General features: G+C 60.7%; 3 protein-coding genes across 3 annotated transcripts in view; all 3 read left to right on the top strand.

The window, feature by feature from the left end:
- The window catches only part of KNDC1 (kinase non-catalytic C-lobe domain containing 1), a 56938-nt gene extending 50968 nt beyond the window's left edge, over positions 1-5970 (top strand). Inside the window, exons 26-31 of the mRNA XM_060090169.1 lie at positions 240-322; positions 538-688; positions 3517-3639; positions 3723-3782; positions 4529-4686; positions 5739-5970. Of these exons, the coding sequence (XP_059946152.1) occupies positions 240-322; positions 538-688; positions 3517-3639; positions 3723-3782; positions 4529-4686; positions 5739-5970 (807 nt within the window). The remainder of the gene's footprint in view (positions 1-239; positions 323-537; positions 689-3516; positions 3640-3722; positions 3783-4528; positions 4687-5738) is intronic.
- A 5212-nt stretch (positions 5971-11182) lies between these two features.
- On the top strand, positions 11183-12344 carry UTF1 (undifferentiated embryonic cell transcription factor 1). Its single transcript, XM_060091550.1, has 2 exons — positions 11183-11738; positions 11851-12344. Exons 1-2 carry the CDS (start codon positions 11183-11185, stop codon positions 12342-12344), a joined length of 1050 nt encoding a protein of 349 aa, XP_059947533.1.
- Positions 12345-23871: 11527 nt separating this feature from the next.
- Positions 23872-25864, top strand: LOC132483999 (homeobox protein VENTX-like). The gene is made up of 3 exons (XM_060090038.1): positions 23872-23948; positions 24589-24692; positions 24869-25864. Exons 1-3 carry the CDS (start codon positions 23872-23874, stop codon positions 25057-25059), a joined length of 372 nt encoding a protein of 123 aa, XP_059946021.1. The 3' UTR covers positions 25060-25864.
- The last annotated feature ends 1379 nt before the right edge of the window (positions 25865-27243 follow it).

Here is a 27243-nt window from a genome sequence, read left to right as displayed (position 1 = left end):
ACGTGTGCTAGGCCCTCCCTCCTGGAACTGGGTGCCCCTTCCCAGGCCCCCAGGCATCCTGGGCCCCCATCACTTGGCAGGTGACAGCAGGGACAGGGACCCAGCGACCCCTCCCCCCCGCCACTGTTGTCTGGGTGGACGTGCAGAGTCCCTGGAGGCCCAGCCCTGTGACTGCACATGCCCACCACCCCCGCTCAGGCCCCGGCGCTGCCTGACCTCTGCGTCCTTGTCCCCGGCAGGAGTTGTTTCACAAGTGCCACCCCGTCCACTTCTTAAACTCTCGAGCCCTGGGCGTCACGGACAAAAGTGTGGCCGTCCCCAAGTGAGTGTCCGGCGTGGCTGTCAGAGAAGCCTGGGATGCAGGGTTGGCCGGAGGGTCTTGGGGCCTCACCCAAGCGTCTCCTGGACACTCCCAGCGGAAGGGCAATGCCTGTGGTGCTCGGCTGGTCCCTCGCCTCGCAGGGCCCGTCCCGCCAGCCTCCTGGGCCGAGCGCCACCCCGGGTCCTGGCTGGGACGTGCGCCTGCGTCTCTTGCAGAGCCAGCTCCTCTGGGTCTCTGTCGGCCAAAACCTGCAGCTTATTTCTGCCCAACTACGTCCAGGACAAGTACCTGTTACAGCTTTTAAGAAGCGCAGACGACGTCAGCACCTGGGTGGCCGCCGAAATCGTGACCAGCCACACCTCCAAGGTCAGTGCCCTCAGCTCTGGCCCCAGCGCAGAGTCGGGGCTGCTGGCAGTAAGGGCACCTCCCTGGGAGAGCCCCTCTGCTGGGGGTGCAGGGGGGCTCCAGGCCCACCCAGGCCTGTCCCCGCGGCACGGACACGCAGACCTCACGCAGGCACACCCCGCTCACAGCTGGACGCGGCGTCGCACCCACGCTAACGCGGCCCCCGCGCGCTCCCACACTCCTCCTGCGTCGGTTGCGACCCAGGGCTGGGAACCGGCCCGCTCTCTCGTGGCCACTGTCACAACAGCACGGGTGCACGTGTGTCCTCGGCCAGTCTGTGGAACAAATGAAACACTGGTCAGTGGTCCCATCAAGGTGAGGCTCCTCTGGGTCCCACAGGCCTCGGCCTGGACCAACCCACCTGCTTCAGGGCCAGCACTTCCCTCAGGTCCCACCCAGGCAGGAGGGGCCGCGGGTGGGCCTAGTGCCCCAGAGTCCGCCCAGCGAGCACCCTGCTGCCAAGGCCTCCGACGTCCTTCCACCTGAGGCCAGGGTCCTGCCTGTAGGACGTGGCCACGTGGAGGAACCAGTGGGGACCACGGGGCTCCTGCTGTGTCGCACGGCCCCTTCCCGCGGGTGCACGCCCACCGCCTCCCAGGCCCGAAGAATCAGCTCCCCAGGCATGAGCCGCTGGAGTGGCCTGAGCACGACGCGGGAGCTCGGGGTGGGGGACCCTGTTCTGTCCCAGGAGCTGCCCCAGAGCCCATCACGGCCACCACCTCCCCGAGAGACGGTGAAGCCCGGACGTGCCCGTTCCGGCATTAAGAGCCTCTGCAACGTGTCTTTCCTTTTCCAGTATATTCCTGTGTCCCCCAAACCCCTAGGGGCAACCCCAAGGCCCATGAACAAATGCAGAGTTTTCCACTCTTTCCCCTTTTCGGGAGAATTTTCTTTAAGGGTTTATCGGCTGACAGATTGACCCGACCTCACTTCTGCCAGAATGAGGCCTGGCCCCCCTCCCCCACCCAGTTTGTTCCAATCCACAGTGTTATCGTGAGTGACATCAAAGTGCAGCCTCCCCCAATCGGGGGCATCACACAGGGCCTGGGTACTGGGGCTTCCAGGGAGTCCTCAACCCAGAGCCTCTGCAGCTGCCCCACCCACAGGTCACCACAAAGGGGCGCCGGCGTCCCCAGGCCGCAGGACGGAACAGTCTTCAGACCCACCTGGGACGCACCCGGGGTCAGCGCCTGGCGGGAAGGAACCACTGTTGCAGTGACCAAACTCTCCCCATTGCGTGAACGGCTCCCCTGTCCCTGTGAGCAGAGGTTGGAGGGAGGACGGTTCACGGGGCAGTGCCGCGTCAGCGGGGACAGGACAGCACAGGGACCGAGGGGAGAAAGTGCCAGTTCTCAGGAAGCCACGTGGGCGCCTTCGGCAAACATGCTGATCAAGTTCTGAAATACACGTTGTTCCACTTATTGGGTGTCACTGTGCTGTCAGAACAACCCGGGAGACTGACTTCTACATTCATAAGCTCTGCTCTCAGAAAAATTTGTCAAAACTCATTTTGAGCCAGAGAATGTAACGGAAGGCTAATAAAAGCCCCCGGTGGTAACAGTGCATTCCTTCCAGATCACATCCCGGGGTGGGGCAGGCGGGGGTGAGACAGTGGAAACACAAGGTCAAGAAGAAAAGGAAATAGTGTAAAGTATCTCACCTTCAAGAAAAGCTTCCCTTTTTGTAGATGAATAATGGTGGGACTGAAAGCAAATCAGGACTCTGGCTTCATCAGACAGGTGTAAAAGTGACGGAACTCGACAGCCAAGAGAAGGAAGCAACCTAATATCCGTCGATGGACGAATGGATGAACAACGTGGTACACCATCCACCCTGTGAAAATATTCAGCCCTATGAGGGAACCAGATGGTGACACAGGCCACGACGGCTGAGCCTTGAGGGCAGGATGCCGGTCACAAGAGCAGACCCACTGTGTGACTTGACCGGTACGAGGCTCAGCAGTGAGGGGACAGCTCTGCCTGGACGGGCTGGAAATCGCCTACTTTGCGTCCATCTGAACCTATGGAGACAGTGATGAGGTGTCAACGTAAGAAGCAGGAGTGGGTACATGTTTTTCAAGATCCTTTAAGAGGCACTCGAGCCAGACAGCTGGGAGGCGACGGTGCTGAGTGACCCCCAGTGCCCGTCCTGTGACCCAGACAAGGGTCAAGCCCAGGAGAAGGGTGTCTGGTTGGGACCCGCAGGCCATGTTCCCACCTGAAGGATGCCCCTGGCCGTGGCGACTGTCCACAAGGGTGAGGCAGCTCTGAAATGAGGGAGTCCGCTGAATTGTCCAGAATCTTCTGGAAGTTGCTGGAACTGTGTAAAATCCACGCGCTAACTGTGGGGCCGTGAGCCAGGCCCCTCAGGTCTGCTCAGAGAGGAGAATCCCACTGGGGTAGCAGGGGCTGCCGTGGGGTGTTCCCATCAAATCCGGTGAATCTGCCCTGCCGACCAATGACCCCTGAGGCGCTGCAACCCCGTCCCGCTGCGGACTCGGCTGGGCGGACGAGAAGCTGAAATCAGCTCCCCGTTTGCCTCTGGACACCTCGGCTCCATCTCCCCGAGTGGGGGTGCCCTTCCCACTCCTCCCATTTGACCTGAGCAGAGATTTGTCCCGGGAGAGAAGCGAGATGGACTTTGCACACATTTGTGCCTTTGCTTTCTGGGCCCCGACGCCCTCCCCTGCACGGAGGTGGGCGCACCGCCCTGCACCCTGACGCTGGCCCCTGTGCCCTGGTCCCTCGTCTGAGACGGAGGACGCTGAGTGTCTTGTTCTCTGGTTTCAGCTGCAGGTGAACCTGCTCTCCAAATTTCTGCTGATTGCGAAGTCTTGCTACGAGCAGAGGAACTTCGCAACAGCTATGCAGATCCTGTGCGGCCTGGAGCACCCGGCCGTGCGACAGTCCCCTGTGAGTCACCCGGGGGACCCAGCTGTAGCCACGCAGTGGGCACAGACAGGGCTGTAGGAGTTTCACCTGTGCTTTTATTTTAGGCCTGGAGAATTCTACCCGCAAAGATAGCAGAGGTCATGGAGGAGCTGAAAGCCGTGGAGGTACCCCTTTGCGTGAGCTCCTGGGCAGCTCGCATCCTGGGGGAGGGGGGGGATCACCCGGCAGATCCTGCATTGTGGCGCCCACCTCACGGCCCCCTCAGAATCCTGCGTGGCCCCCCCATCATCTCCCCCGGGGCCTCGGCCGCTCACCTGGGCAGAGGTGGCAGGGTTGCTCCAGGGCCGTGATTCCAGCCTGGGGTGCAGGTGCCCTGAGGCCCTGCCTGAGCTTGGCCGACCTACCTGCCTCCTGGCCCGCCCTCGTGACATCCTAAATGAGGACACGCCCTCTGGATGAGGGGCATTTCCCAGACTGAGGAGGCGGGAGTGGCCTGCAGCCGGCCCCAGACTGCCGGTGGGGGGGACTGCTGTGTGTCCTCGGTTGCCACCACACCCAGGGGTCCCTGCAGCCGGCCAGCCCGGCTCCCAGTCTAATTTGGGCAGTGGGGTCACCTGGCTCTTTTCTGGAGAGGAATTTGCCACCAGCAGCAGGAAGCGCACGGCTTTCTGGTGGGGGTCAGTGTTCCTTTTGTGTCTGCAAGCTTTAGACATCTGGACTTTCCCCAACCCAAGAGCCAAAGTACGTTTTGGACTGGCTGATAAATCGGGGTGCTGTAACCCCCTTGCAGCAGGAATACAGGCGCCAGCTGGGATTGGCCGGGCTGAGCCACCCCCTGCTGGGCACCTGGGCTGACCTCTCACCTGTCCGTCCCCCCCACCCTCCGCCCTCGCCCCTGGCTGGGCCCCAGGTTTTCCTGAAGAGCGACAGCCTGTGTCTGATGGAAGGACGGCGCTTTAGGACCCAGCCCACCCTGCCCTCAGCCCACCTCCTGGCCATGCACATCCAGCAGCTGGAGACAGGGGGCTTCACCATGACCAACGGGGCCCACAGGTGGAGCAAGCTCAGGTGAGGGGCCCACAGATGAAACAAACCAGGTGAGGGATCCACAGGTGAATAAGCCAGATGAGGGGTCCACAGTTACAACAAGCCAGGTGGGGGACCCAACAGGTAGAACAAGCCAGGTAAGGGGCCCGAAGGTGAGCAAGCCAAGTGAGGGGGCCCCACAGGTGAAATGAACCAGGTGAGGGGCCCACAGGTGAACAAGCCAGGTGAGTGGCCGCCCCCATATCTCCTGTTCCTCTGAGACCTAGGCCGCCTTGCCCCTCACCCAGCCCTCACCCCAGCCCAGGCCTCCACACCCTCTCCCCTGGGTGACCTCCAGCCACCTCCTTCTCCACAAACAAGGGGTAAACAATTCGCACAGTCCAGCGTCCGCGGCCCTAAACACTGCCCCAATGTTGCCGTGACCTCCCTTCCTATTGGGAGATCCAGGCGCACCCAGAATGCCACCTCTGTGCGACCACCCTCCCTGACCCCCCAAGCCACATCTCCCCTCTCCCTACCTCTGCTGTCCCCCTTGGGGCCCCTCCGTAGAGCTGTCCGGAGGATTCATTGTCAGTCCCCACCGTTCAACTGCCCGGCACACCTGCGGACCCACCTGGGAGGAGGAGACTGGGGGGCTGTTGGTGACGACCACCACCGTGACCCTGCCAGGGACTCAGACACTCCCAGCCAAAGGCAATCGTTGCTCCTTTTGGCCCCAGAAGGCACAGAGGTGCCCTCGGAAGCCCACCCTGGGGCCGGCCGCTCCTTAGGAGCTCCAGGCCCACGTCCCTCCGCGGCGCCCCAGGCCCGCACTGCCTCTCAGGACAGTGCCACCCTGTCTCCAGGGAGACCCTCCCCCCACGACCTTGCACCCCACTCCATCCTCTTCCCTGACTTCATCGTCCACATGGCAGTCAGGTGGAGGCCGGGCAGGCCTCAGGGTCAAGGGCGGACTGGTCCCTCGGAGTTTGGACTTTGATGCTGCCTGGTTGGGACAGGGCCTGACAGCAGGCTGGGAACCCACTGGCTGCAGACTCGTGCAAACTCACGTTTCGTTTCTTCCCCCAACAAAGAAACATCGCCAAGGTGGCGAGCCAGGTCCACGCGTTCCAGGAGAACCCCTACACGTTCGCCCCCGACCCCAAGCTGCAGTCCCACCTCAAGCAGAGAATCGCCCGATTCAGCGGGGCCGACATCTCCATTCTGGCCGAGGACAGCAGGGCTGGCTCCCACCAGGTGGCCAGCGAGAAGCACCCCAAGAAGATTCAGGACAAGCTGCGGAGAATGAAAGCCACGTTCCAGTAGCGCCGGACAGCGAGTCTGGGTGTGGAGTCCACACCGAGGACAGACCTGGGGCGGAGGGGGCCGTGCCTGCCGTGTCAGACAGGGGCCCCCACGGCCCAGGAGGGGCACCAGGGCGGGAGCATGGGCTCAGACCCAGACCCGAGAGACGGCGCCAGGAGAGGCTGAGGGGGGTTTCTAAGAGAACTTTTAAATTAAATTGAAAGATTTAAAATTTTAACCAAAATAGGGTGAGTAAGCTCTCCAGGAGCCAAATACCCATTTATATTTCTCAGAGATAAACAGGTTTCACTCAATTCTCTGGCCATTCAGCCCCCAGAAACCCCGCACCCCAGCACCCAGCTCAGGCTTTAAACCCAAGCGCCCACTGAGCAGTGTTCCCACGAGTCTGGTGTATGTCTGCCCAACAACGAAGGGCCAAGACTGACCTCTGACCCCCCTGCCAACCACAGATCCCAGGGGGTTCTGAAACCTTCCCTTGGGGCCCCTGAGGCTTCCGGGGGCCCAAGCCCCACCCTGGGCTCACAGTCCCTCCCTGCCGGACCTCCCCCTCCTCCAGCCCCACCCCCTGGCTGCTCACCCAGGCCCAGGTGCGGGTGCCAGAGCCTCGCAGCCCTTCCCGGCAAGAGGCCCGGCCTTGCCTCCGTCCCAGCCCGGCCTCCTGCTGCCGGAGGGTGCCTCGTGGCTCCACACTGGCAGCTCCCAAGTGCCCCGTGGCCCCTGTGCCCACCGCCCCACCACTGAGAGCACTTCCTGGTGGGGCGGGTACACCTGAGCTGAGGCTCTGCTTCCAAAGCATGCAGGACTCAGACAGCCGCTCCAAAGCAGAGACACAGCCTCAGGGGCACGGAGAGCTTCCCTCTGCCCTACCTGGGGGCCTAGGGGCTGTAGGGCCATGGCCGGGTCCCCCCAGTCTTCAGCAGCCATGCATGTGATGCGCACGCCCACGCCTAGCTCCTGAGGCTGGCCGTCACCAGCGCCTTCTGACGAGGACATGAAGTCTTCTGCCTCGGTGGTACCAAGCTCTTCCCCAGGGCTGCTTCCAAACCGCGCTGGGCCAGGGGCACGGGACCAGGACAGCCCGTCACACCTCCACAGCAGGGAGGCCAGAGCCCTGGCACCATCCCAGGCACCAAAGTTTTTACGTTGCAAATCGCTGCAAGACCCAATACTGTTCTTTTAAGTTTTAGAATTAATGATTCTTTAGCGCAGCCAGCTCATGGTATTTCTAGGAAAACCATCATCTGTGAGAAAACACTGAACTTCTATCGTCAAGATGTGTCTTCCCACACATATTCATTCGCGACATCTACGTCCCGCTTTCGTGGAACATGAGAGGCACCCCTGGCCCTGCAAACGTGGCTTTTACATGAGAATTTGGTTCTGCAGGTCAACGCCTACATTTTCAGGATTTGAATTCAACAAAGATAGCGCCACAAAGCCCGAAACGAGGTTAGCACCCAGCGCAAATAAACATTCCAACTGTAACAACCGGTTTATCTGGGGGAGCGGCCAGGCTTCGGCTCCAGCACGACTGTCTGCATGTCGCCCTCACGTGCGGTTGAGGTTTCTAAATAAAGTCCTTTCTACCAAGATGGCCTTCGCGGGCTCCTCGTGTTTACCTGCTTCGTGGGTCAGGGTGGCTTCCTCAAGCCAGACGAAGACGTCTTCAGGGCTGCTCATGAAGGCGGGAGGGGACGAGGGGACGAGGAAGCTCAGGCCACGGCGATGTCCTCTGATGGTGCACAGAGGGCGAAACCCCACCACCCAGGGCCCGTGAGCAGGCAGACTCACCCCGCTGCCCGGGACATATCTGCCGCCGGAGGAGGAGACAGCCAACCTCCCACAGTCGCTGACCTGCCAAGGCCTCCGGGCACCACGGCCCGCGCCTGTCTGCCACAAGCCCTGCCCATCCTGGCGTCCGGCCACCCAGACCTCGTCCGCAGCCCACAGGCCAAACAGCCGGCTCATCCTTGCCGGGGGCAGGCTGGGGTGTTTCCGGGGCTTGGTCACCACCGGGAAGGGTCCCAGTAGAAGAGCTGAGGGTTGGTGGACACCAACAAAGACGGGGAGATGGTGGGGTCGTGTTCCTATGGACAGTAGTTGCCGTGGTCACGTGGCTCTGGAGTCCGGGCCGGGGCGGGGGGTCCTCAGCCACCTTAGAACCACTAGACCCTGGTCCCTCTTCCTCCCGAGACACGACTAAAGCACCAGGAAGACCGGCTCTCCCTTCACTACACCGGCTCTGATCACATCAACACGTTTTTCTGAGAACTGCCAGCCAGCACCCCAACCAGCCGCCCCCAACCCCGTGCAGCCCCTCCTACGCTGAATGGAGCCCAGCCCTGCGCACCCAGGCTCTGGGGAGGCCCCCGCCACAAACGGGGTCCCACTCCCCCGTGCCCGGCAGGCTGGGATCAAGCCCAAGGCAGCCCCCGGGCCGGCACCAGCACCCGCCACCCGGAGAAGGCTGGTGGGACCCCGGCAGTCAGGCCATGGCCTGGGACACGGGCTTGGAGTGGCCGGTGGTGCTGGGGTAAGTGGCCGAGGGGCTGGCTGGGTGCTGGCCACACCCCTCCCTGTGGCTCGTGTCCTTCCGGCTGCTGTCTGACACCTGCTGCAAGGACGGCGGGACTTCTCCTGGGACGGGACGGCTTGAGCTGCCACCTTCCTGCAGCCGCATCTCCTCACTGCCTCTCCCACTCCCCAGGGGGTGGACCTCAGTGACCGTGGGGAACACTGTTCTGAAGGGAGACTGAGCTGAAGACAAAAGAACTGCAGCGAGGACCGCACCCCAGCTGGGAGCAGCTTCTCCGGCACCAGGCCAGCCCTCCGAGGCTCCTCTGTGCCCTCGCTGGGGGGTGGGACGCGAGTAGACAGCTGGAGACAACGAGGGCACCAGGCCTCCTGCCATCCAAGAAAGGATCTCACGAAGCCCAAGGTGCGAGGCGGTCAGGGACCCGAGATACAGGTTGTGCGTGGTCCACTTCCCGGCTGCCACTGCAGGATCTCAGTCACAGCTTCGCTGACATGTCGGGGGACGGCTCTCTGCTGTGGGGCTGTCTTGAGCCTGCAGGGTGTTTAGCAGCATCTCTGATCTCTGCCCTCTAGATGCCAGCAGCACCGCCCCCTGCCCCCAGCTGTGACAACCAACAATTGTCCAGACATCGCCAAGTGTCCCCCGGGGAGCAAAACTGCCCACAGAACCACGGGCCCAGAAGCAGTGACACCCCAATAGCAGCAGCTGCATCCTGTACCCAAATCCTGGTTTCCAGATACCATTCAATTCTCCAAGAAAAGGAAATGGCTGATTCCAGGGCTTGAGTGGGGAAAGTACCAGATGAGCCATGAGCTAGGAAGTGCTCAAAGTGGGGCTTGGGCGTGGGAGGGTAGATCACATCAAAAGGACACGGGACAAAAGGGGAAGAGCTGTGAAGACTCCCCACAGCCAGAGCTGGACTCTCTGAGCCCCCATGTACGACAGTGATGGGCTGTGTCCCAGGAACAGGACAAACGTCCATGAGTCCCCACTGGAATAAACGGACAACTGAATGAATAAATAAACGGGAGGAACTGGGAGAAACCCAAACAGTACATGTGGTTGCCCTGGGAGGTGTGGTTTGTTACCCCCTCGAGTGTGGGCGGCAGGGGACCTGGTGACCAACCCCCACTGCAGGGCAGGACAGGAAGAGGATGACCTGACAGTGGGGAGAGGCAGGCACCGCCTTAACCGGAGATGGGGATCAGCATCATGGCCCCAAGTCTGCCGACATCATGCATCCTAACACGAACTAATAAGATGGCACATCACCTCTGGGGTCTCGTCCCAGAACCCAGAACCCCACTCTAATCATGAGAAGACAGCAGACAAACCCAAATTGAGGGACACACCACAAAACACCTGACCCGTCTCCTCAAACCGTCAAGGACATGGAAAACAAGATTTAGAAACGGCCACGGCCCAGGGGAGACTGAAGGGACAGCATGACTAAATACAGCTCAGCACAGGGATAGGATCCTGGGACAGAAAAGGGACATCAGCAGAAAACCTGGCACAACCCAGTAAGTCTGCGGTTTCGTCAACGCTAACTTCTTAGCTCTGCCAAAGTTCCACGGACAAGTAAGATGTTAGGGCCTCTGTGCTGTCTGTGCAACTCAGACACAGAATTATCCCAAACTAAGGAGTTTTATAAAACTACTGTAGCTAGTATACAGAAATACAATTGACTTTCGTTTATTTTTGTATTCAATGACCTTGCTAAGCTCATTGATTAATTCTAATAATGTGCCTGTAGATTGTGTACTTTCCACATACACAACCATCTCATTTGCAAGTGGCGGCTGTTTTCCTTCTTCCTTTGCTAGCTCTATACTTCCTACTCCTTTTTCTTGTCTTATCGCTCTGGCTAGGACTTCTAGAATAAGGTTGAGCAGAAGCCATAACGTTGGGCATCCTTGTCTTAGTCCTAATCTCTCAGGGGGGTAGAGGCTCAATACTCCGTATTCACCACAATGTTAGCTGTAGCCATTCTTTATCAGAATAAAGAAGTTTCTTTCTGTGAAGTGTGTGTGTGAATTAAGACACTACGTCTGACCCCTGGCCTGGCTCTTTATCAGATCCAGCAGAAAGCTGCCAGCAGGCAGTGATGAACACCACCTCCTGCACAGACTAAGGCCACATTAGGAAAAGGGGGCGGGGAGCAGACCCAGAACACAATTACGTTTACAAACACCATCTAGGGTGCACCAAAGGATAAAGGAGGAGGCTCCAGGGAGCCTCTGGAACTGGAATGTTCCATGGCTTCATCTGCGCAGCGGTGAAAGGTCATGGCACATGCGTAAAGACAAATCAAACCTTGCGCGCCCAAGGCACGTAACCATATTTGTTTGTACCGCAACTGAGCAGTTTAAGAAGTACAGACGGCGGTTGGGAGGGTTCTTCCCTGCTGGGCGGGCGGGGGCAGAGCTTTGCTCCACGCGCTCAGGGCCTAGGGGCCCAAAGACTGGCCAGGAGACCCAGGCGCCGGAGCAGCCAAGTTGAACTTGGTGCGCGGGGGCGGGGCGGGGCGGGGCGGAGCGGTGGGAGGGCCGCCTAGACCCTGCTGGGCTCCGGCGTCCGCTCCGACCGAGGCCGGACGCGCAGGGCCCACCGAGCGTGTGTGGGCGGCTTCTCCCGGGCCTCGGCCCCGACCCCCGCGCGCTCGCCGGCCCCGGGATGCTGCTCCGGCCCCGGCGGCCGCCCCCGCCTGCGCCGCCGTCGCCCGCCAGCCCGGACTCCGAGCCGCGGCTGGCGGGGGGCGTCCCAGGGACCCCGCCCGGGAGGCCCGCCTCGCCCGGCGCGCTGGCGGCGCCCGCGCCCCCCGGGTCGCCCGCATCCCCCGGGTCACCCGTATCCCCGGGCTCGGCGCAGCGCACGCCCTGGAGCGCGCGCGAGACGGAGCTGCTGCTAGGCACGCTGCTGCAGCCGGCCGTGTGGCGAGCGCTGCTGCTAGACCGCCGCCAGGCGCTGCCCACCTACCGCCGCGTGTCGGCCGCGCTGGCCCGCCAGCAGGTGCGGCGCACGCCCGCGCAGTGCCGCCGCCGCTACAAGTTCCTCAAGGACAAGGTCCGCGACGCGCACGGTCAGCCGCCCGGGCCCTTCGACGCGCAGATCCGCCAGCTAATGGGGCTGCTGGGCGACAGCGGGCGCAGACGCGGCCGCCGCCGTTCCCCCGGACCCGGGCGCCCCCCGCGCGGCCGCCGGCCGGCCGCCGCCGCGCCCGCTGAGCCGGGTAGGTGGGCTGGGGTGGGGGAGGGGCGAGGCGCCTCGGACCGGGGGAGGTGGGCTGCGGGCCGGGGGGAGGGGCGGGCGCGCCTCACGCGACCACCCGCTCTGCGTTCCAGGCGACCCACCGCTGCCCGCCGCCCGAGACCCCGACGCGGACCCCGCCTGGACGCTCAGGTTCAGCCCGTCGCCGTCCAAGTCTGCGGACGCGCCCCGCGCCCCCGGCTCCCCGACGGCCGCTTCCACATTCACCCCCGCGCCCGGCCGCCCCGAGGACCCCGAGACCTTCCGCGCCCCCGGCCCGCCGCCGCCGCCGCCGCCGTCGTCCCCTGGTCCCACCCGGGAAGATCCCGACTCGCCGCCTGGTCGCCCGGAGGACCACGTGCCCCCGCAGTCCGCGCCGCCGTCGCTGAACGCCGCCCTTCTGCAGACCCTGGGGCACCTGGGCGACATCGTGTCCATCCTGGGCCCGCTGCGTGACCAGCTGCTGACCCTGAACCAGCACGTGGAGCAGCTGCGCGGCTCCTTCGACCAGACCGTGTCCCTGGCCGTGGGCTTCATCCTGGGCAGCGCCGCCGCCGAGCGAGGCGTCCTGGCCGACCCGCGCCAGTGAGGCCCGGCCGCCGCGGTCCTCTCTGCAGGGCCGCCCCTCGTCCCTGACCCCTCCTGCGGCCCTCCCCCACCCCTAATCTAGGTATGGGTTAAATAAAAAGATTGCTTTTTCCGACTTAATCCTGTGAGTGTGTGCGGGCCCCGCACTGGGTAGGAACATAGGGCTGGAGGTCAGGGCGAGGTTAAAATGGCCTCGGGGTCCCGGGGAGGGGCCAGGAGGGCTGGGGTGGGCTGGGGCCCCGTTGGGATGCTGCCCGGTCCTACCTACCCTGGCAGGCCAGTCTCCAGTGGGGAGGGGGCTGTGGGCACGTGGAACCCGAGGTCGGGGCCCTCACTGCACGCCAGCTTCTCCAGGTCTCCTGCCCCTGCCCCCGAGACTCCCCACCAGTCAGACCAGCCATGGTGGGTGACCCCGGCCGAGCGGGGAGGAGGAGGAGGAGGGAGGGTCCAGGGAAATGGCGACGGCTGGGCTCAGCGGAGCCGGTGGGGGGAGGTACGATCAGTCTCCAGCGCCCACCGCCTGCCGCCCAGTGAAGAGTCTGAGGCTCTTGGCTGAGTTGGGTCAGGGAAAGAGGTGCGGCGGGGGGAGGGGCAGGAGAGCTAACGCACGCCCAGGGAAGGTGCTCCTTTGGTCGCCAGGGAGGTGACTGGGCCGGGGGCAGCTGGGGCTGGGGGTCTGAGATCTTCGACCTTGGCTGAGGCCAGGGTCCCTGCAGTTTCAAGAGGACTTTATCAAAATCGCCCCAGGAGCATTTTCCAAATAGTAACTGAGGGCTCCACCCCGGGCCGGTGGATCAGACCCAGTGGGGACAGGGCGGGGCCGGAGGTGCTCACAGCCGGGTGGGAAGGAGGAAGTAGCCCGAGGAGCTGGCCAGCATAACAATGCAGGCTCCGGCTGAATGCGGGGCAGCTTCTCAGCGACTAGGGGCTCATTCAGAGACTTAAGTGATTGCGCCACAAAGTAAAAGAGGGAAGGGTGTCCCCACGGGCCCTACGGTCCTTGCCCTCTGGCATCAGCCCCTCCCCCAGCCCTTTCCTGGAGCCGTCTTCCAGGAGGCCCCAGTAGGGCCCTCTGCCTGCAGGGACCCTGGGCAGACCAAGGGTGTGCCTGTCCTTCAGCCGCCTACTGATGGCAGGGCCTGGGGGCTCCGTGTGAAAATCCCAAATCTTCATTTAAGACCCACTGGCCTCTGCTCCACGAGGCTGTTTGTGCCCTGGTCCCTGTGAGTCCGGAAGCCACCAAAAATCTGGGGTGGGCTGATTCGAGCTTGTAAACAGCCCTCCCCACCCCCACACGCCCCCGGAAGGCAAGAGCCACGGGCTGGGGGGTCTGAGACAGCCTTGGGACACATCCCAGCAAATATGCCAGCCCCCCAGGGGTGGGGACGATGTCAGCCGGAACCCTCTGCTCTGGAGAAAGGCTGTTCGGGGGCTTGAAATCCGTGTAAGTCTCCGAGTCTGAGCTATTTGGGGGCACCAAGGAGAACCCATCTGCCTTACTGCCCACGTTGCCGGGGGCCCCGGACGCCACATCCCGTGGCTTTCTCCTTGGGGCCCTATGTTGCAGTTAAGACTCTGAACACCCCTTCCCCTGGCATCGCTAACGTCTTCCGGCCTGGTGAGGGGAGAGTGCGTGTCTCACCCCAGCTCCTTGGCTAGTGGCTTTAGTTTTAAACTTCAGCCATTCCCGATGCGTGGAAATTCTCAAGTCCCTTCTTCTGGCCCTGCCGTGACTCCCTTTGGCTGTGGCTCTCTCGTGGGCCTGTGGGGTGAGGTGTGTCCCTGTCCCGCTCTGTGACACGTGTCTGAAGCCGGGCATCCTGGGCTTGGCTCTGCACCTGTGCGGTGGACACACCCCAGTGGGATGGTGTCCCGGCCATGAGAACGTCTTTCCCTGTGCCAGACCCCAAGTGCAGGGCAGCGACCCAGCAGGGTCTCCTAGGACCAGTGCTCTGGTGACTGCCCACCTCGTCTCATCAGTGGCCCCTTGGCCAGCAGATTCACACCTTTTATTTTATTGTGGTAAAATGCACATAACATTCAGTTTACCATCTTATCCATTTCAAGAGTGCAGCTCAATGGCATTAGGTGTATTCACACCTTTTATTTTATTGTGGTAAAATGCACATAACATTCAGTTTACCATCTTATCCATTTCAAGAGTGCAGCTCAATGGCATTAGGTGTATTCACACCTTTTATTTTATTGTGGTAAAATGCACATAACATTCAGTTTACCATCTTACCCATTTCAAGAGTGCAGCTCAATGGCATTAGGTGTATTCACACTTTTTATTTTATTGTGGTAAAATGCACATAACATTCAGTTTACCATCTTACCCATTTCAAGAGTGCAGCTCAATGGCATTAGGTGTATTCACACTTTTTATTTTATTGTGGTAAAATGCACATAACATTCAGTTTACCATCTTACCCATTTCAAGAGTGCAGCTCAAGGCATTAGGTGTATTCACACTTTTTATTTTATTGTGGTAAAATGCACATAACATTCAGTTTACCATCTTATCCATTTCAAGAGTGCAGCTCAATGGCATTAGGTGTATTCACACCTTTTATTTTATTGTGGTAAAATGCACATAACATTCAGTTTACCATCTTATCCATTTCAAGAGTGCAGCTCAATGGCATTAGGTGTATTCACACCTTTTATTTTATTGTGGTAAAATGCACATAACATTCAGTTTACCATCTTATCCATTTCAAGAGTGCAGCTCAATGGCATTAGGTGTATTCACACCTTTTATTTTATTGTGGTAAAATGCACATAACATTCAGTTTACCATCTTACCCATTTCAAGAGTGCAGCTCAATGGCATTAGGTGTATTCACACTTTTTATTTTATTGTGGTAAAATGCACATAACATTCAGTTTACCATCTTATCCATTTCAAGAGTGCAGCTCAATGGCATTAGGTGTATTCACACTTTTTATTTTATTGTGGTAAAATGCACATAACATTCAGTTTACCATCTTACCCATTTCAAGAGTGCAGCTCAATGGCATTAGGTGTATTCACACTTTTTATTTTATTGTGGTAAAATGCACATAACATTCAGTTTACCATCTTATCCATTTCAAGAGTGCAGCTCAATGGCATTAGGGATATTCACACTTTGTGTGCAGCCGTCGCCACCGTCAACTCCAGAACTTCATCTTCCCAAACTGAATCATTAAACACTAACTCTGCAGCCCCCTCTCCCAGCCCCTGGCACCCAGCACCTACTTTCTGTCTCTGTGGATTTGACTGCTGTAGGGACCTCACGTAAGTGGGGTCAGACATTATTTGTCTCCTAGAATAATGCCCACCAGGTCCATCCAAGTCACAGCATATTTTGCAGAATTCCCTTCCTTTTTAAGACTGAATGGTCTTCCATTCTCTGGATGGACCACAGTTCGCTTCTCCATTGATCCGTTGGTGGACACTTAGGTTGCTTCCATGTTTTAGCTATTGTGAATAATACGGCCGTGAACAGGGGTGTGCAAATATCTCTTCAAGACCCTGCTTTCAGTTCTTTGGGGTTTATATCCAGAAGTGGAATTAACGGATCACGTGGGAGTTCCGTGTTTAATTTGGGGGGAAACCTCCAGACTGTTCTCCAGCCACTGACCCACTTCACATTCCCACCAACAGTGCACAAGGGTTCCAATTTCTCCACATCCTCATCCACACTTATGTTCTGTTTTGATTTTTTATCTCGGCCATCCTAGCGAGTGTGTTACAGCATGTGGACTCATAGCAGTGCTGCAGCTGACCAGCTGATGCTCGCCTGTCCAGCTGCTTGGTGGACCCATCTAGCTGGTATTTCCACCAGCTGTTCCCTGTGTTCGTACCACGTGAATTCAACTGCACGCCCGTTCTGTCCTGCGGTGCACTGAGCCCGGTGAACAGGGTACCTGTGCCACCACTAGCTCGGATGACCTCCAGCAGTGACCGTGGGTCCTCCGCTCCCTGCCACGGGGCCCTGCCCCCCACAGCTTCAGGGCCCTGGGGCTGGCTTTGCTTTTTCCCTTTACCCCACGTCCTCTTAGTGCTGCCCTGTTGTGTGTGCAGGACCAGCCCTGGGCCCTCATCCTCGTCCGCCCCCATAACTCAGGGTGGTAGCCAAGGCTCGCTCCTGGGGCCGGTTTTGTTTCCATGTGGGCAGCCAGTAGGTTGGAATCCAGCTCCCGCCTCATTCAGCGCCCTCGTCCTTCCACCCAAATTCTGTTTCCTCCAGGGCTGGGGCCAGAGAGAATTCGTTTTCACAGCATGTTCATCCATCAAGGATCAGTGCTGTAGGGACTAGAAAAGCAGCTATTTCCAATGAGCGATACATTGGTTATAAGGGAACACCTAATGTTAGATGTATTTTCCCCAAAGAGGCATTTAACCTTATCAACTTGGGGGCTTTACCCCTGGATAGGGCTACACTCTTTATCTCTAATTAGTTCTGCTACCTGTGCTCCCTCCCATGTCCAGACTGTCCCTAAAAAAAAATTTTTTGGGCTTCCCTGGTGGCGCAGCGGTTGAGAGTCCGCCTGCCGATGCAGGGGACACGGGTTCGTGCCCCGGTCTGGGAGGATCCCACGTGCCATGGAGCGGCTGGGCCCGTGAGCCATGGCCATTGGGCCTGCGCGTCCGGAGCCTGTGCTCCGCAACGGGAGAGGCCACAACAGTGAGAGGCCCACATACCGCCAAAAAAAAAAAAAAAAAAATTTTTTTTTTAATACTTGCAGAATGAACGTTATTCATTTATTTATTTATTTATGGCTGTGTTGGGTCTTCGTTTCTGTGCGAGGGCTTTCTCTAGCTGTGGCAAGCGGGGGCCCCTCACTATCGTGGCCTCTCTTGTTGCGGAGCACAGGCTCCGGACGCGCAGGCTCAGCGGCCATGGCTCACGGGCCCAGCCATTCCGCGGCATGTGGGATCTTCCCGGACCGGGGCATGAACCCGTGTCCCCTGCATCGGCAGGCGGACTCTCAACCACTGCGCCACCAGGGAAGCCCTCCTCCATGCTTTTGGTCTGCCTAATTACCCCCTTCTCTTACGGGACATCAACCCTGTCTGTGATTTCTTCCTCACTTTTGTGCCCCTGGTGGGTGGAGGGCAACTGTGCCAACAGGCACAATAGCAATGTTTCCCTCTCATCCTGGTTCTGCTGCTAAACTTATTTGTCTGCCAAAAACCACACTGCTCTGTGTTATGGACTGAACGTGTCCCCAGATTCCTATGTTGAAACCAACCCCCAGTGTGGAGGTGTTGGTGGGGTGGGGGGCGCGGGGGTGGGTGTTGGGAGGTGATAATGTCATGAGGGTAGGGCCTCATAGTTGGGATGAGTGCCTTTGTGAGAAAGGAAATGAGAGAGCTTGCTCTCAGTCCTGCTCCCTGCCAGGCGAGGCCACAGCGAGAAAGCAGCCAGCGTTTGCTGCTGAAGCCCCCAGTCTGCGGTGCTCTGTCACAGCAGCAAGAGCAGACAGGACTCCACTGCCAGTCCCCACGCGTGCGTTCAGGGTTCAGTGCTGCGTCTGCTCCGACACGCTGCCATCTGCCCAGCCCTCCTGCCCACGTGCTGGTTGGCCTCTCCCAGAACTGTCCTGACTTACAATCTGCAGTTTTTAAACAGACATCGGCTACTCCAGGTGGGGCTTTCCTCCCCCTCACCTGGCCCAGATCCAGGCCCTGCGGAGTCCCCGGCATGGACCCTGTGTGTGACCCATCCTGGTCCTCTTCCCGGGCCTCACAGTGGGATGCAGCCCCTGCCCAGCCTCCATCAGCGGTCAGTGGGGAGTCTCTGGGGCCCATCTCTGTTGGCCGTTTATCCATGTGAGAGCCACTGTCCTTTCTGGTCCAGTTTCTCTGCCCATCGTGGGTCTAACCCAGTTCCTTCCCCTTCAGGACCCCCGTGGGCATCCCCTTCCTGCCTTCATTTTCTGAGTGCTTGGCTCTGATCTGTTCCTTCAAGGGCCCTCCTGGCCTCCAAGAAAGGTCAGATCCCTGGCTGATGGGTGATAAGTCTTACTCTTCACTGTGTCAACTAGGCCATGATTACTCCACCTGCATTTTATGGTTCTATCTTCTACCAGATGTTTCACTAACATTTGTCACCACACCCACACCGTTCTCTCCCGAAAGCCCGCCTTTGTCAACAGAGCAGAAGGTCCCGTGTCCCTCGCCAGGCTGCCACCTGCCCTCTGCACCGTGTCGGAGTCACCACGGCTTTTAGAGCGCCGCACTACTTCTCCCCAGCCTGTCTGTGACCCCTGACCCCATGTGACTCAGCCCTGCTCACGCGCAGCTCTGTGGGTCGGCCTGTCCCATTTCGTGTCATCACAGATCGCGTTAGTCACCGTGGCTGCCGCCATCTGCCGTGCCTGTCATTTTTGTCACCAGAATCTCCCATAAGGGGGTCCTTTCCTGAAGACCCCCGGGGTCATTGTCCTCATCATGTTTATAAGCAGGTGTTGTCTGACTTGTCTTGGTTCATTGCTGTTTCTAGTAACAGCACCAAGCAAAAGAACTCTCTGGGGTGATGGGAATGTTCTAGAACAACACTGTCCAATTCGACAGCCACCAGCCACATGTGGTCACTGAGCTCCTGAAACATGGCCAGTGCAACAGAGGAACTGAATTTTTTAATAGGTATTTATTTATTTTTCTTTATTTTGGCTGCACCAGGTCTTAGTTGCAGCATGCAGGATCTTTAGTTGCAGCATGCATGTGGGATCAAGTTCCCCGACCAGGGATCGAACCCGGGCCCCCTGCATTGGGAGCACAGAGTCTTACCCACTGGACCACCAGGGAAGCCCTGGAACTTAATTTTTTAATCTAAATTAATTTACGTCGCCACATATGCCTCAGAGTTCCACATTCAGTCCTTATGTAAAATTCTGTTTTATTCTGGTACCATTGGTTTCAGCTTCCTATTTTCAGAATCTCACCTTGAAATTTACATTTATCAGCAGCAAAATCCCATTCCTTTCACCAAAGACAAAGCCCTGGAGTCAACAGGGTCACCACAGGCCCCTTTCTGAGTCTCAGACTTACGGGAGACTTACCAAATGCAGCGTGAACCTCCCCCCGTACCACTCCGACCCCGTGTCTCTGGGGGACGGATGCAAGACCACAGGGCCTGGCTGCGGGCAGTGACATTCAGTCTGTCTTCTTTCGGAGGAACTTGCCCGCGCGAGGCCACACCGCAGCGTGGCCCAGCGCCTCCTGCCAGAGGCCTTCCCGGGACCAGAGGATGGTGGAGCCCCCACCTGCCAAGGGAGACACGATGGGAATCAGCCGGTGCTGGGATTGCTTCTGAGGCAGCTGACCAGAGCAGGGAAGGCGAGGCCTGGCGAGGGGTGGGGGGCGGTGAGCAGAGGGGGCTGCAGTGGGGGAGGGTGTGAGCAGAGGGGGCTGCAGCCCCCATACTCTCTACAGTACCAGCCTCAGGGCGGTGGTTTTGAGGACGGGAGGTGAGGGCTGGGGGGTGGGAGGTGCGCCCTGCCTCTGCCTGTCCACTCGGCCTGCCCTGCTGCAGCCTGAGGGCAGGATGGAGGGGGACGGGGGAGGCAGGGTCCAGGGCTGAGGTTCCTTGGGCAGCAGCAGGAAGCTCTCCTACCTGGCCCCCTAGGAAGGAAGGGGCATAGGGGAGGCGCCCACCCGCCCGACAGGGAGACCCAGACAGATGTGATGGGGCCCCCATGAGCAGCCCTTGCCCCAACCAGGGGAGGGCGTGCGCGGCTCTACCTCATCACACCCGCAACCCACCGGGCGCTCTCCCAGACTACCGTCCAGCTGGGGTAGGGTCATGTCCACCACGCCCCCACACTCACACCTCTGTTCTCGCCACCGGAAGCACAAACTCGCCCTCTGGGCTTCAATGAGGGAGGTTAGGGGAGGGGCGTGGCGACAGGGGAGGGGCCGACCTGCCAGGGAGGGGGAGGGGGGACAGCTGTGGCCCTGGTTCTCTGAGAACCTCGCGAGACCACGGGGCGTTGGAGAGAGATGGGACAGGGGAGCAGTGATGCGGTCACACGAGACCAGCCTCACCTCTTGGTGGGGGTGGGCGTGGACAAGGGGTCTTGGGAGGCGCGGGGCCTCCCTCGGCGTAGTCGTCCCCGCTGTCGCTGGTGGTGGCCTGGACTAGTCGAGGCCGTGATGGCGAGAACCCGGCGGGTCTAAGGATTTAGGCAACGGAACCTCCAGGACCAGGTGCCAGGACGCAGGGCTGGGGCTGCTGGAAGAGCCCGTTTGCAAGGGGGCGAGTTGACTTTGGTCGCGGGTTGGGTCGGGCCGCAGGGCCTCCGAGTGTAGACGGGACTCGAGGACGCTGGGCGGCCACTCACCGCTCGCCTCCACCAGCCCGCACTGCCCCGCGCCGGAGGGACGCGACTCTCCGAGGCGCGCATGCGCGGGATTCGGTGCGAGGTCGGCTGCGGCGCGTACTGGCGGGCCAGCTGCAGAGAGCCGAGGCCACGCCTGCGCCTAATCACCGGGTCTCCGAGGAAGGCAACAGCGGGGTTGCCGAGGGGCAGCAAACCCGGGAGGTGGGTCCCAGAGCCAGGAGAGGGGCAGGGGCTAGCACCCCTGGACGCTGCTCCCTAGCCAAGTGAGGAAGCTGAGGCCAGACGTGCGTGACACAGCTGTCACTGGAGCAGCCAGGGTTAGACCCCAGGAGACACGAGCCAGCCAGGTCGGGAGGGAGTGGGCCTGCGCCCGCGGCAGTGCTGAAGAAAGAGAGGGGACCAGCCCAGGCAGCAGCCGGGAGCTGACGGGGGACTCGGGGTGGGGGGCCATCTGACCTGCGGAGGTGAGGTCACCTTAGGACTCAGGAAGGGGAGCTTCAGGTAGGGGCTGGGAAAGTCGAGGTGGCAGGGCCATTAGAGGAGGGTCCTGGATTACGGAGGGGGTCGCCCAGCAGAACTGGGGTGGTGGGCGCGGAGGATGGTGCCCGTGTGTGGACAAAAGACCGAGGGGGCGGGCCTTAAAGATTAGAAAGGAAGAGATGCTAAAACTGGGGTTTGAAAGGCGTGGTACCTGTTAATGCCTGACATTGCATAAATCACCGCTTTTGAGCACAAAATACAGTAATTCCCAACAAATGTTCCCTGTTACCTAGAGGGTGCCTGTCCCGCCCGTTCTGTGCAGCTGCAGCGGTCGTGGGGTTGGGGTTTGCTTCTCTTTGCCGCGCTGGGGAGGCACCGCCCCGCCTCCACCCGGAGGGGCTCCGCGTACCCGCCCCCGAGTCCCCCCAGCTCGGCCGCTGTCGCTGGTAGCGGAACAGACACTGTCGCGGCGGCACTTAGAAGCCTGCCCCCGGGCGTCCTTGGAGCAGCCCCGGGGACACGCGACTTCCAGGACACCGTGCAGTAATCTTACAAGACACCCCGCGCGACACACGGCGAGTGAGTTAAATCCCCAGCCTCACCCCTCAGGGTCCGGTGACCGAACTGGGCTGGCCCGGGGTCGGGAGGAAGACGCGGGGTCCGCGACCCCGGCTCTTCCCCGGTGTGCCAGGCTCCCACCTCACCGGCCCCTCCCCAGCCCGAGAGGCTCGAGGGCGGAGTTGGGTAATCCCAAGGCGAGGCCCGTGGGGCCTTTGATGTCCGCGGGGCGGGAGCGGGGGCGGCCTCGGTATCCCGCCCAAACTGGCGCCGGCGCCCCTGGGAGTCCAGGCTGCGTGCTCGACCCGACCGCTCGGAAGCCCTGCGGCCGGCTGGGGGCCGAGTTCGGCCGCCGGGGGCGCCGCGCTGACTCAGAGCCCGCGCTCCGGGGGGCGCAGCTCCCGCCAGCGGGTCCCCGCAGCAGCGCCCTGCGGTCGTCTACAACGCGCCACGTGTCCGTCTGCCTGGCCGCGTGGAGGAGACAGACGGGGTCTGGCCAAGGTTGGAGGAGAGGGCCCGCTGACCCCGCCGCCACCCCACGGAGCACGGGCGCCCCAGACCTCGCCGCCCCCTTCCCCGAGGCCAGCTTGGCGCCAGGGACGCGGACTGGGCCAGTGAGTAGTGAGGCGCTGGCGGCACAGGGGACTCGGACAGGGTGACTGTCCCTAGGCTAGCCCGTGCGGCCTGGGCTTCTCTGTCCGCGGGAGCCCTGCACCCTCCTGGCCACCACGGGGTGGAGACAGCAGCACAGCGGAGCCCAAAGCGGTCGGGGACCCGCAGCGGAGCACGGTGGCTCCCCTGTCCTTCCTGCTCGGTTCCTCCTGGGAGCCAGACGCGGAGTCATCCACGTCCTGAGCCAGCAGACCCCCTTTCTTCCTGTCACCCGAATCTGGAGACAGCTCCTATGGCACCAGAGTGAAACCCAGCAGAGGGTCTGGGCAGGGGCTGGGGGGTGGAGAGAGAGAAGGGCCAGCGTAGCCCGAGGGACCCTCTCTGACCAGCCCCTCCCCACCCTGTCTGGCTAGTTGCCCGCCCACATTCCTACCCAGCAGGACAGCGGGCTGCAGCAGACATGCCGTGTCCAAGCCCACCCTGTGCTGGGAGTAGTGATGCGGACCCCTGACCCCCTCGGTGTGCACACCTGTCACCTCTGGCACTGCAGACCCACGGGGGCAAGTTGGACAGAGGAGATAGCTCAGCACTCCACAGGACAGGCTCCCAGCCGGGGTGCTGGGTGGGAAGGGGCCGTCCTCACCTTCCTGCAGCCCAGGCCAGCCGGGTGGGGGTGGGGGGGAGATGAAAGGCTGTTACAAGTCCTCAGTTCCCACCTCTCCCTTCACCGGGGACACAGACCCGCCCCTCCCCTAGACATATTGGAGCCGGGGGAGGTGTGAATGGCTTCTTTTGTGCCTCTGAATGGAAGGCAATTAGGTGCTACTTATCTGTGGGGGGCATTTGGGTCCTCTTTGCAAACCCACCTCCCACCCACCCCGCTCCTCCTGAGCTTATAAGTGCAGCCCAGCCCTGCCAAGCCTGAGGCGGACCCTGTGCTCATCCTGGCCCTCCTGCCTGGCCGGGGCACCCCGTTCCCAGCCCCCACCGTCTGTCCAGAGGCGGATCCTGAGTGCGGCCGCACCATCCAACAATGCCTCCCTCCTCCACCTTTCCTGGTGCCTGCGAGACAGCTTCCAGCTTTGGCTCGGGGGACCGGCTGTCCCAGAGAAGCTGCGCGGGGCCAGCGCACACCGCCAGCCCTGCCGAAGTCTCCCGGGGGAGCCTGTCTGCCCCAGCCCGGGTGTGCAGCAGAGGGGACCACCCCCAGACTGTGGGCAAGGAGGAGGTGAAGTCCTCAGGAGTGTCTGCGCTGGGGACACCCACACCTGGTAGGTGTGGGGATGGGGGGGCCTCCCTTCCCAGGCTGGGAAGGGAGCCGGGGAGGTTTCAGGAGCAGGGTCACACATTTGTGTACTCCGGCCGCAGGTGGGGCATTCTTTGCAGGACTGGGGCTTGCGGGTTGTGCCGGACCCCTCCGGCTGGTGAACCCTTCCCCTCGGAAGCAGAAACCACAGTGGCGGTCTTCCCTGCTCAGACCCCTTGGAACTTCTCTTCCCCCACCGCCCTGGAGGGGCTGCCCCCACCCTCTCTGAGCCAGGATGCCCACCTTAGCACTCGGTAGCACGTGGCCTTCAAGCTCTGTCCTTGGGGCCCCACTTCTGCGAGAGGGTCACAGGTAAGTGTACCTTGTAGGTCACGAACCTGCTCCGTCCGGGGGGCTCCCCGTGGCTCCTCCTGCAGAGCTCCCCACGGCTTCTCCTGCAGGGCTCCCCATGGCTCCTCCTGCAAAGCCGGGTGCCTTCGTTCGGCATCCAGACTGTGGCCTGTCGCTGGCCACCTGGAGTCCTGCAAGGTTGCTTAGGGACAGGACGACCCGGAGCCCACTGTGGTTCCGTCCTTGTGAGCTTCCCGTGGTTTCCAAACTTGACGGAACGCTTTGTCGTTGGCGGAGGGGGCTTTCTTAGTCCGTGTTTTAGTGTTTGTGACTTAATCACTGCTCTTAGGTGTCAAGTCCTGCGTGGCCAAAAGTGGGGCTGGTATTATCTGTAAGTTTGCATTTTTTAAAAAGTTTAAATAATGACCATGGAGACATCTTCACCTCATGGGGATTCTTAGTGCTGCCCTATCTCATAATTAGAAATCAGAGAACAGACCTGCAGGAGACAGAGCCTGGGTACACGGGGAGTCCATGGGAGGCTTTCCCAGACCGCAGGCTTTTGCCAAGGGTGGGCTCCGCCAGCCCCCATTGCACCCCCCACCCCGCCCCGTGAGTTGGAGTTCCTTGTTTGCGGGTGAAAGAAACTGGTTTCTGGAAGGGAGCACTGGGCAGCGGGTGAGGGGCCGGTAACAGGATTGCTGTCTACCCCATCATCCTCTTCGACATCCACGCCTCTGGACCCCCTCCACACTCAAGTTGAAGGTGAGGAGGGGTGTCGCCTTGGCCTAGCGGGAGGCTGGAGGGCGGGCTGCTCTCCTGAGGCCCCGCCGCCAGCACCCTCTGCGGTCACAGCTGGTGGCACATCCCGGGGGGGGTCCCTGTCCCCCCAGGCAGCACTTTCAACCACACGGACTGGGTGCCCTCCCGTCCTCCCTCAGGGCTGAGCCAGGAGGCAGAGGGCGCTCGGGCTCCCCGTGTGTGCACAGCCTCCACGGCGGAGCAGGTCAGCGCCCTGGAGTGCTCCTTCCGGCACCGCCGCTCCCTGGGCCCGCTGGAGCACCAGAGGCTGGCCCGGGAGATGCAGCTCTCCGGAAGTGCAGGTGAGGGGACTGGCCGGGTAGGGGGGTGACCCGTCGTTGCCCTGCTCACCTGGTTTCAGAATCGCCGCGTGAAACACAAACGCCATCTGCAGGACTCCCAGCTGAGCGCGCCCTTCCCCACAGCACTCCGTGCGCCCCTGGCGCTCTGACCCCCCACCCTCTGCCCTGGGCTGCGTGCGGCCTGCAACTGCTGTACACATGGGCATCCTTGCCTGGGCCCCCGGCTCTGGCCCAGCCTCTGGGCTCCTTCTGGGGTCCCTCCCTAGCGGAACCAGCCTCTCGGGCGTCCGCGTGGGCCTCGTGCGGCAGGCAGCCCCCCAGACGCCGGGAGCCCGGTGCACGTGCTGAGCCCAGCTTTGCCCTGGGGAGCCTGCGCCTCTGCGCCCCGCCAGAGACCCAGCATGCCTTTTAAGGACGTGTGGCTGCCCAGAAGCCTGCAGCTCAGGCCTATCAGACACTGGGCCTCCGTGCAGAGCTGTGTCTGGCATCTACCTGCAGAGACACGGTGATCCCCTGTGTGGGCCTGAGGCCAGTGGCACCTGGAACCTTCCGGCCTTAGGACTGCGGAGGGTTTACAGTTGAAGGCATTTCAGAGCCACTTCATACCTGAAAGTTGCCAAAGGGTTGGTTTAGGAAGTGATGGGTCAGCAAACAGTCAAAGGCCAAAGTGGACTGTGCTGCGCCAGGCGCTCACACGTGGGTAATGGCTACCCTTCCTTGTGGATAACTAAGGGTAACTTATTCAATAGAAGGTTTCCAGTTAGGGTAAATAAAGTCGGATTCTTATGCTATGTGCTTCCAAGCTTTGTGCATGAAAATGGAAACCGGCAGGATTAGGAGGAAGTGAAGGTGCTTCTCACCTTGGTGTTTGAATTCCACGTTAACAATGACCCCAAAGCTGGAAACTGGAAAGGAACTGATGGTAGCTTCCAGAGCGCGTGTGAGCCAGGGACTGCTCCCTGGGCTGCCCTGCTCTCCCTTTGCTGAGGAAGGACCCACGCAGCTTCTGGCCTGCGCCCCCTGAGCTGTCCTCGCCTGCAGGACTGTGCCCCCAGAGCAGGAGAGAGAGGCCCCCTCCCTGCCCGAGGCGCGCCTGGAAGCTGCCTCATCGCTGGAGGAAAGAGCCATGGGTGCAGACTTCCCGGAGGGTTCCGACACGGCACTCAGAGGGTGTCTGCGCCACATGGGTGACAGTGGGCGGGCGAGCCGGGGCGTGGGGATGATGCCCGGATACCGCGGTGAAGGGCCAGTTCAGAGAGGACCTGGGTATTCAGTACAGGATCACTTCGTATTCATTACAGGAGTGCTTTGGGGGAGAGTAGGAGAGCTTGAGGAAGAGGCAGGTGACCGGGGAAGGGCAGTGGGGCACAGCTGGGAGGGGGAGGGTGCGCCCTGGGGCCTGCCCGGCAGGAAGGCACCGCAGGGCCAGGGCGGAGACCCGGGGACCTCCCGCCCGCTGTGGAGGGTGGGTTCTGAGCAGAAAGCCTCCGCGCAAGAAGCAGAAGCCTGGGTGTCGGAGGATAGAGCCCGGCCAGGGTGGAGGCAGCTGCCGAAGGCCAGTTGGAGCCTTTGGGGTTTTGACCAAGTTCCACAGCAGCACGATGTGGGCCTTACTACTCATCGAGACTGTGGCTTCCTTTACAGAGGTGGGGCTTTTACGACTGTGTGGCGCCGTTTATTCAAGGTCTCTTGTGGGATCGGGATTTGCTTAAACAGGTACAGGTTTGTGTGGTTTCAGCTGTTTTAACCTCTGGTTCAGAAATGCCTGCCTGGATTCTCTCTCGACCCTAAAATCTTAGCCAGTGTCTAGCTTGTCTTGTTCCTTCCAGGCTACCCAGTGGATCAGGGGAAGCTGAGCGATCCTCAGCCTCTGTGTCCCGTGATATGTGTGTGTGTGCACCTCTTTGTGTGTGTGTCTCTGTGTCTGTGTGTCTTTTGCCTGAGTGCTGTCGCCCCCGCTCCCAGGGCTTTGGGTGTCACTTGTCTGCAACCTCCCCCCACTTCTGGGCAGCAGTGCCCACTTACCTGGTCCTCTCTACCCCACGGCTGTCATGACCAGCAGCGACTGGTGGTGCTTCCCAAGCCCTCCTTCCGTTCTGCTGCTCAGACAGGCGTGTTAGAGCCTCAGCCACTGGCAGGGACTGGGCAGAACAGTCTAAATCCCAGTTTAGGGCAACAGGGACTTTGCAGTGGACACTGGCTGGGGCAGCCGG

The sequence above is a fragment of the Mesoplodon densirostris genome, chromosome 1 (genome assembly GCF_025265405.1).
Source record: "Mesoplodon densirostris isolate mMesDen1 chromosome 1, mMesDen1 primary haplotype, whole genome shotgun sequence".
Lineage (NCBI taxonomy): Eukaryota > Metazoa > Chordata > Mammalia > Artiodactyla > Ziphiidae > Mesoplodon > Mesoplodon densirostris.
Note: the sequence above shows the minus strand (reverse complement) of the source record. Positions and strands in the feature narration are given on the sequence as shown.

What these genes read in the sequence shown, in the direction of transcription:
- LOC132483999 (XM_060090038.1), top strand. Translation starts at nt 23,872, where the DNA reads ATGCCCACCTTAGCACTCGGTAGCACGTGGCCTTCAAGCTCTGTCCTT. An exon ending in CTTCTGCGAGAGGGTCACAG is followed by an intron (nt 23,949 to 24,588) that starts GTAAGTGTACCT and finishes GGTTTCTGGAAG; the next exon opens with GGAGCACTGGGCAGCGGGTG. An exon ending in CCTCCACACTCAAGTTGAAG is followed by an intron (nt 24,693 to 24,868) that starts GTGAGGAGGGGT and finishes GTCCTCCCTCAG; the next exon opens with GGCTGAGCCAGGAGGCAGAG.
- UTF1 (XM_060091550.1), top strand. Translation starts at nt 11,183, where the DNA reads ATGCTGCTCCGGCCCCGGCGGCCGCCCCCGCCTGCGCCGCCGTCGCCC. An exon ending in CGCCGCGCCCGCTGAGCCGG is followed by an intron (nt 11,739 to 11,850) that starts GTAGGTGGGCTG and finishes TCTGCGTTCCAG; the next exon opens with GCGACCCACCGCTGCCCGCC.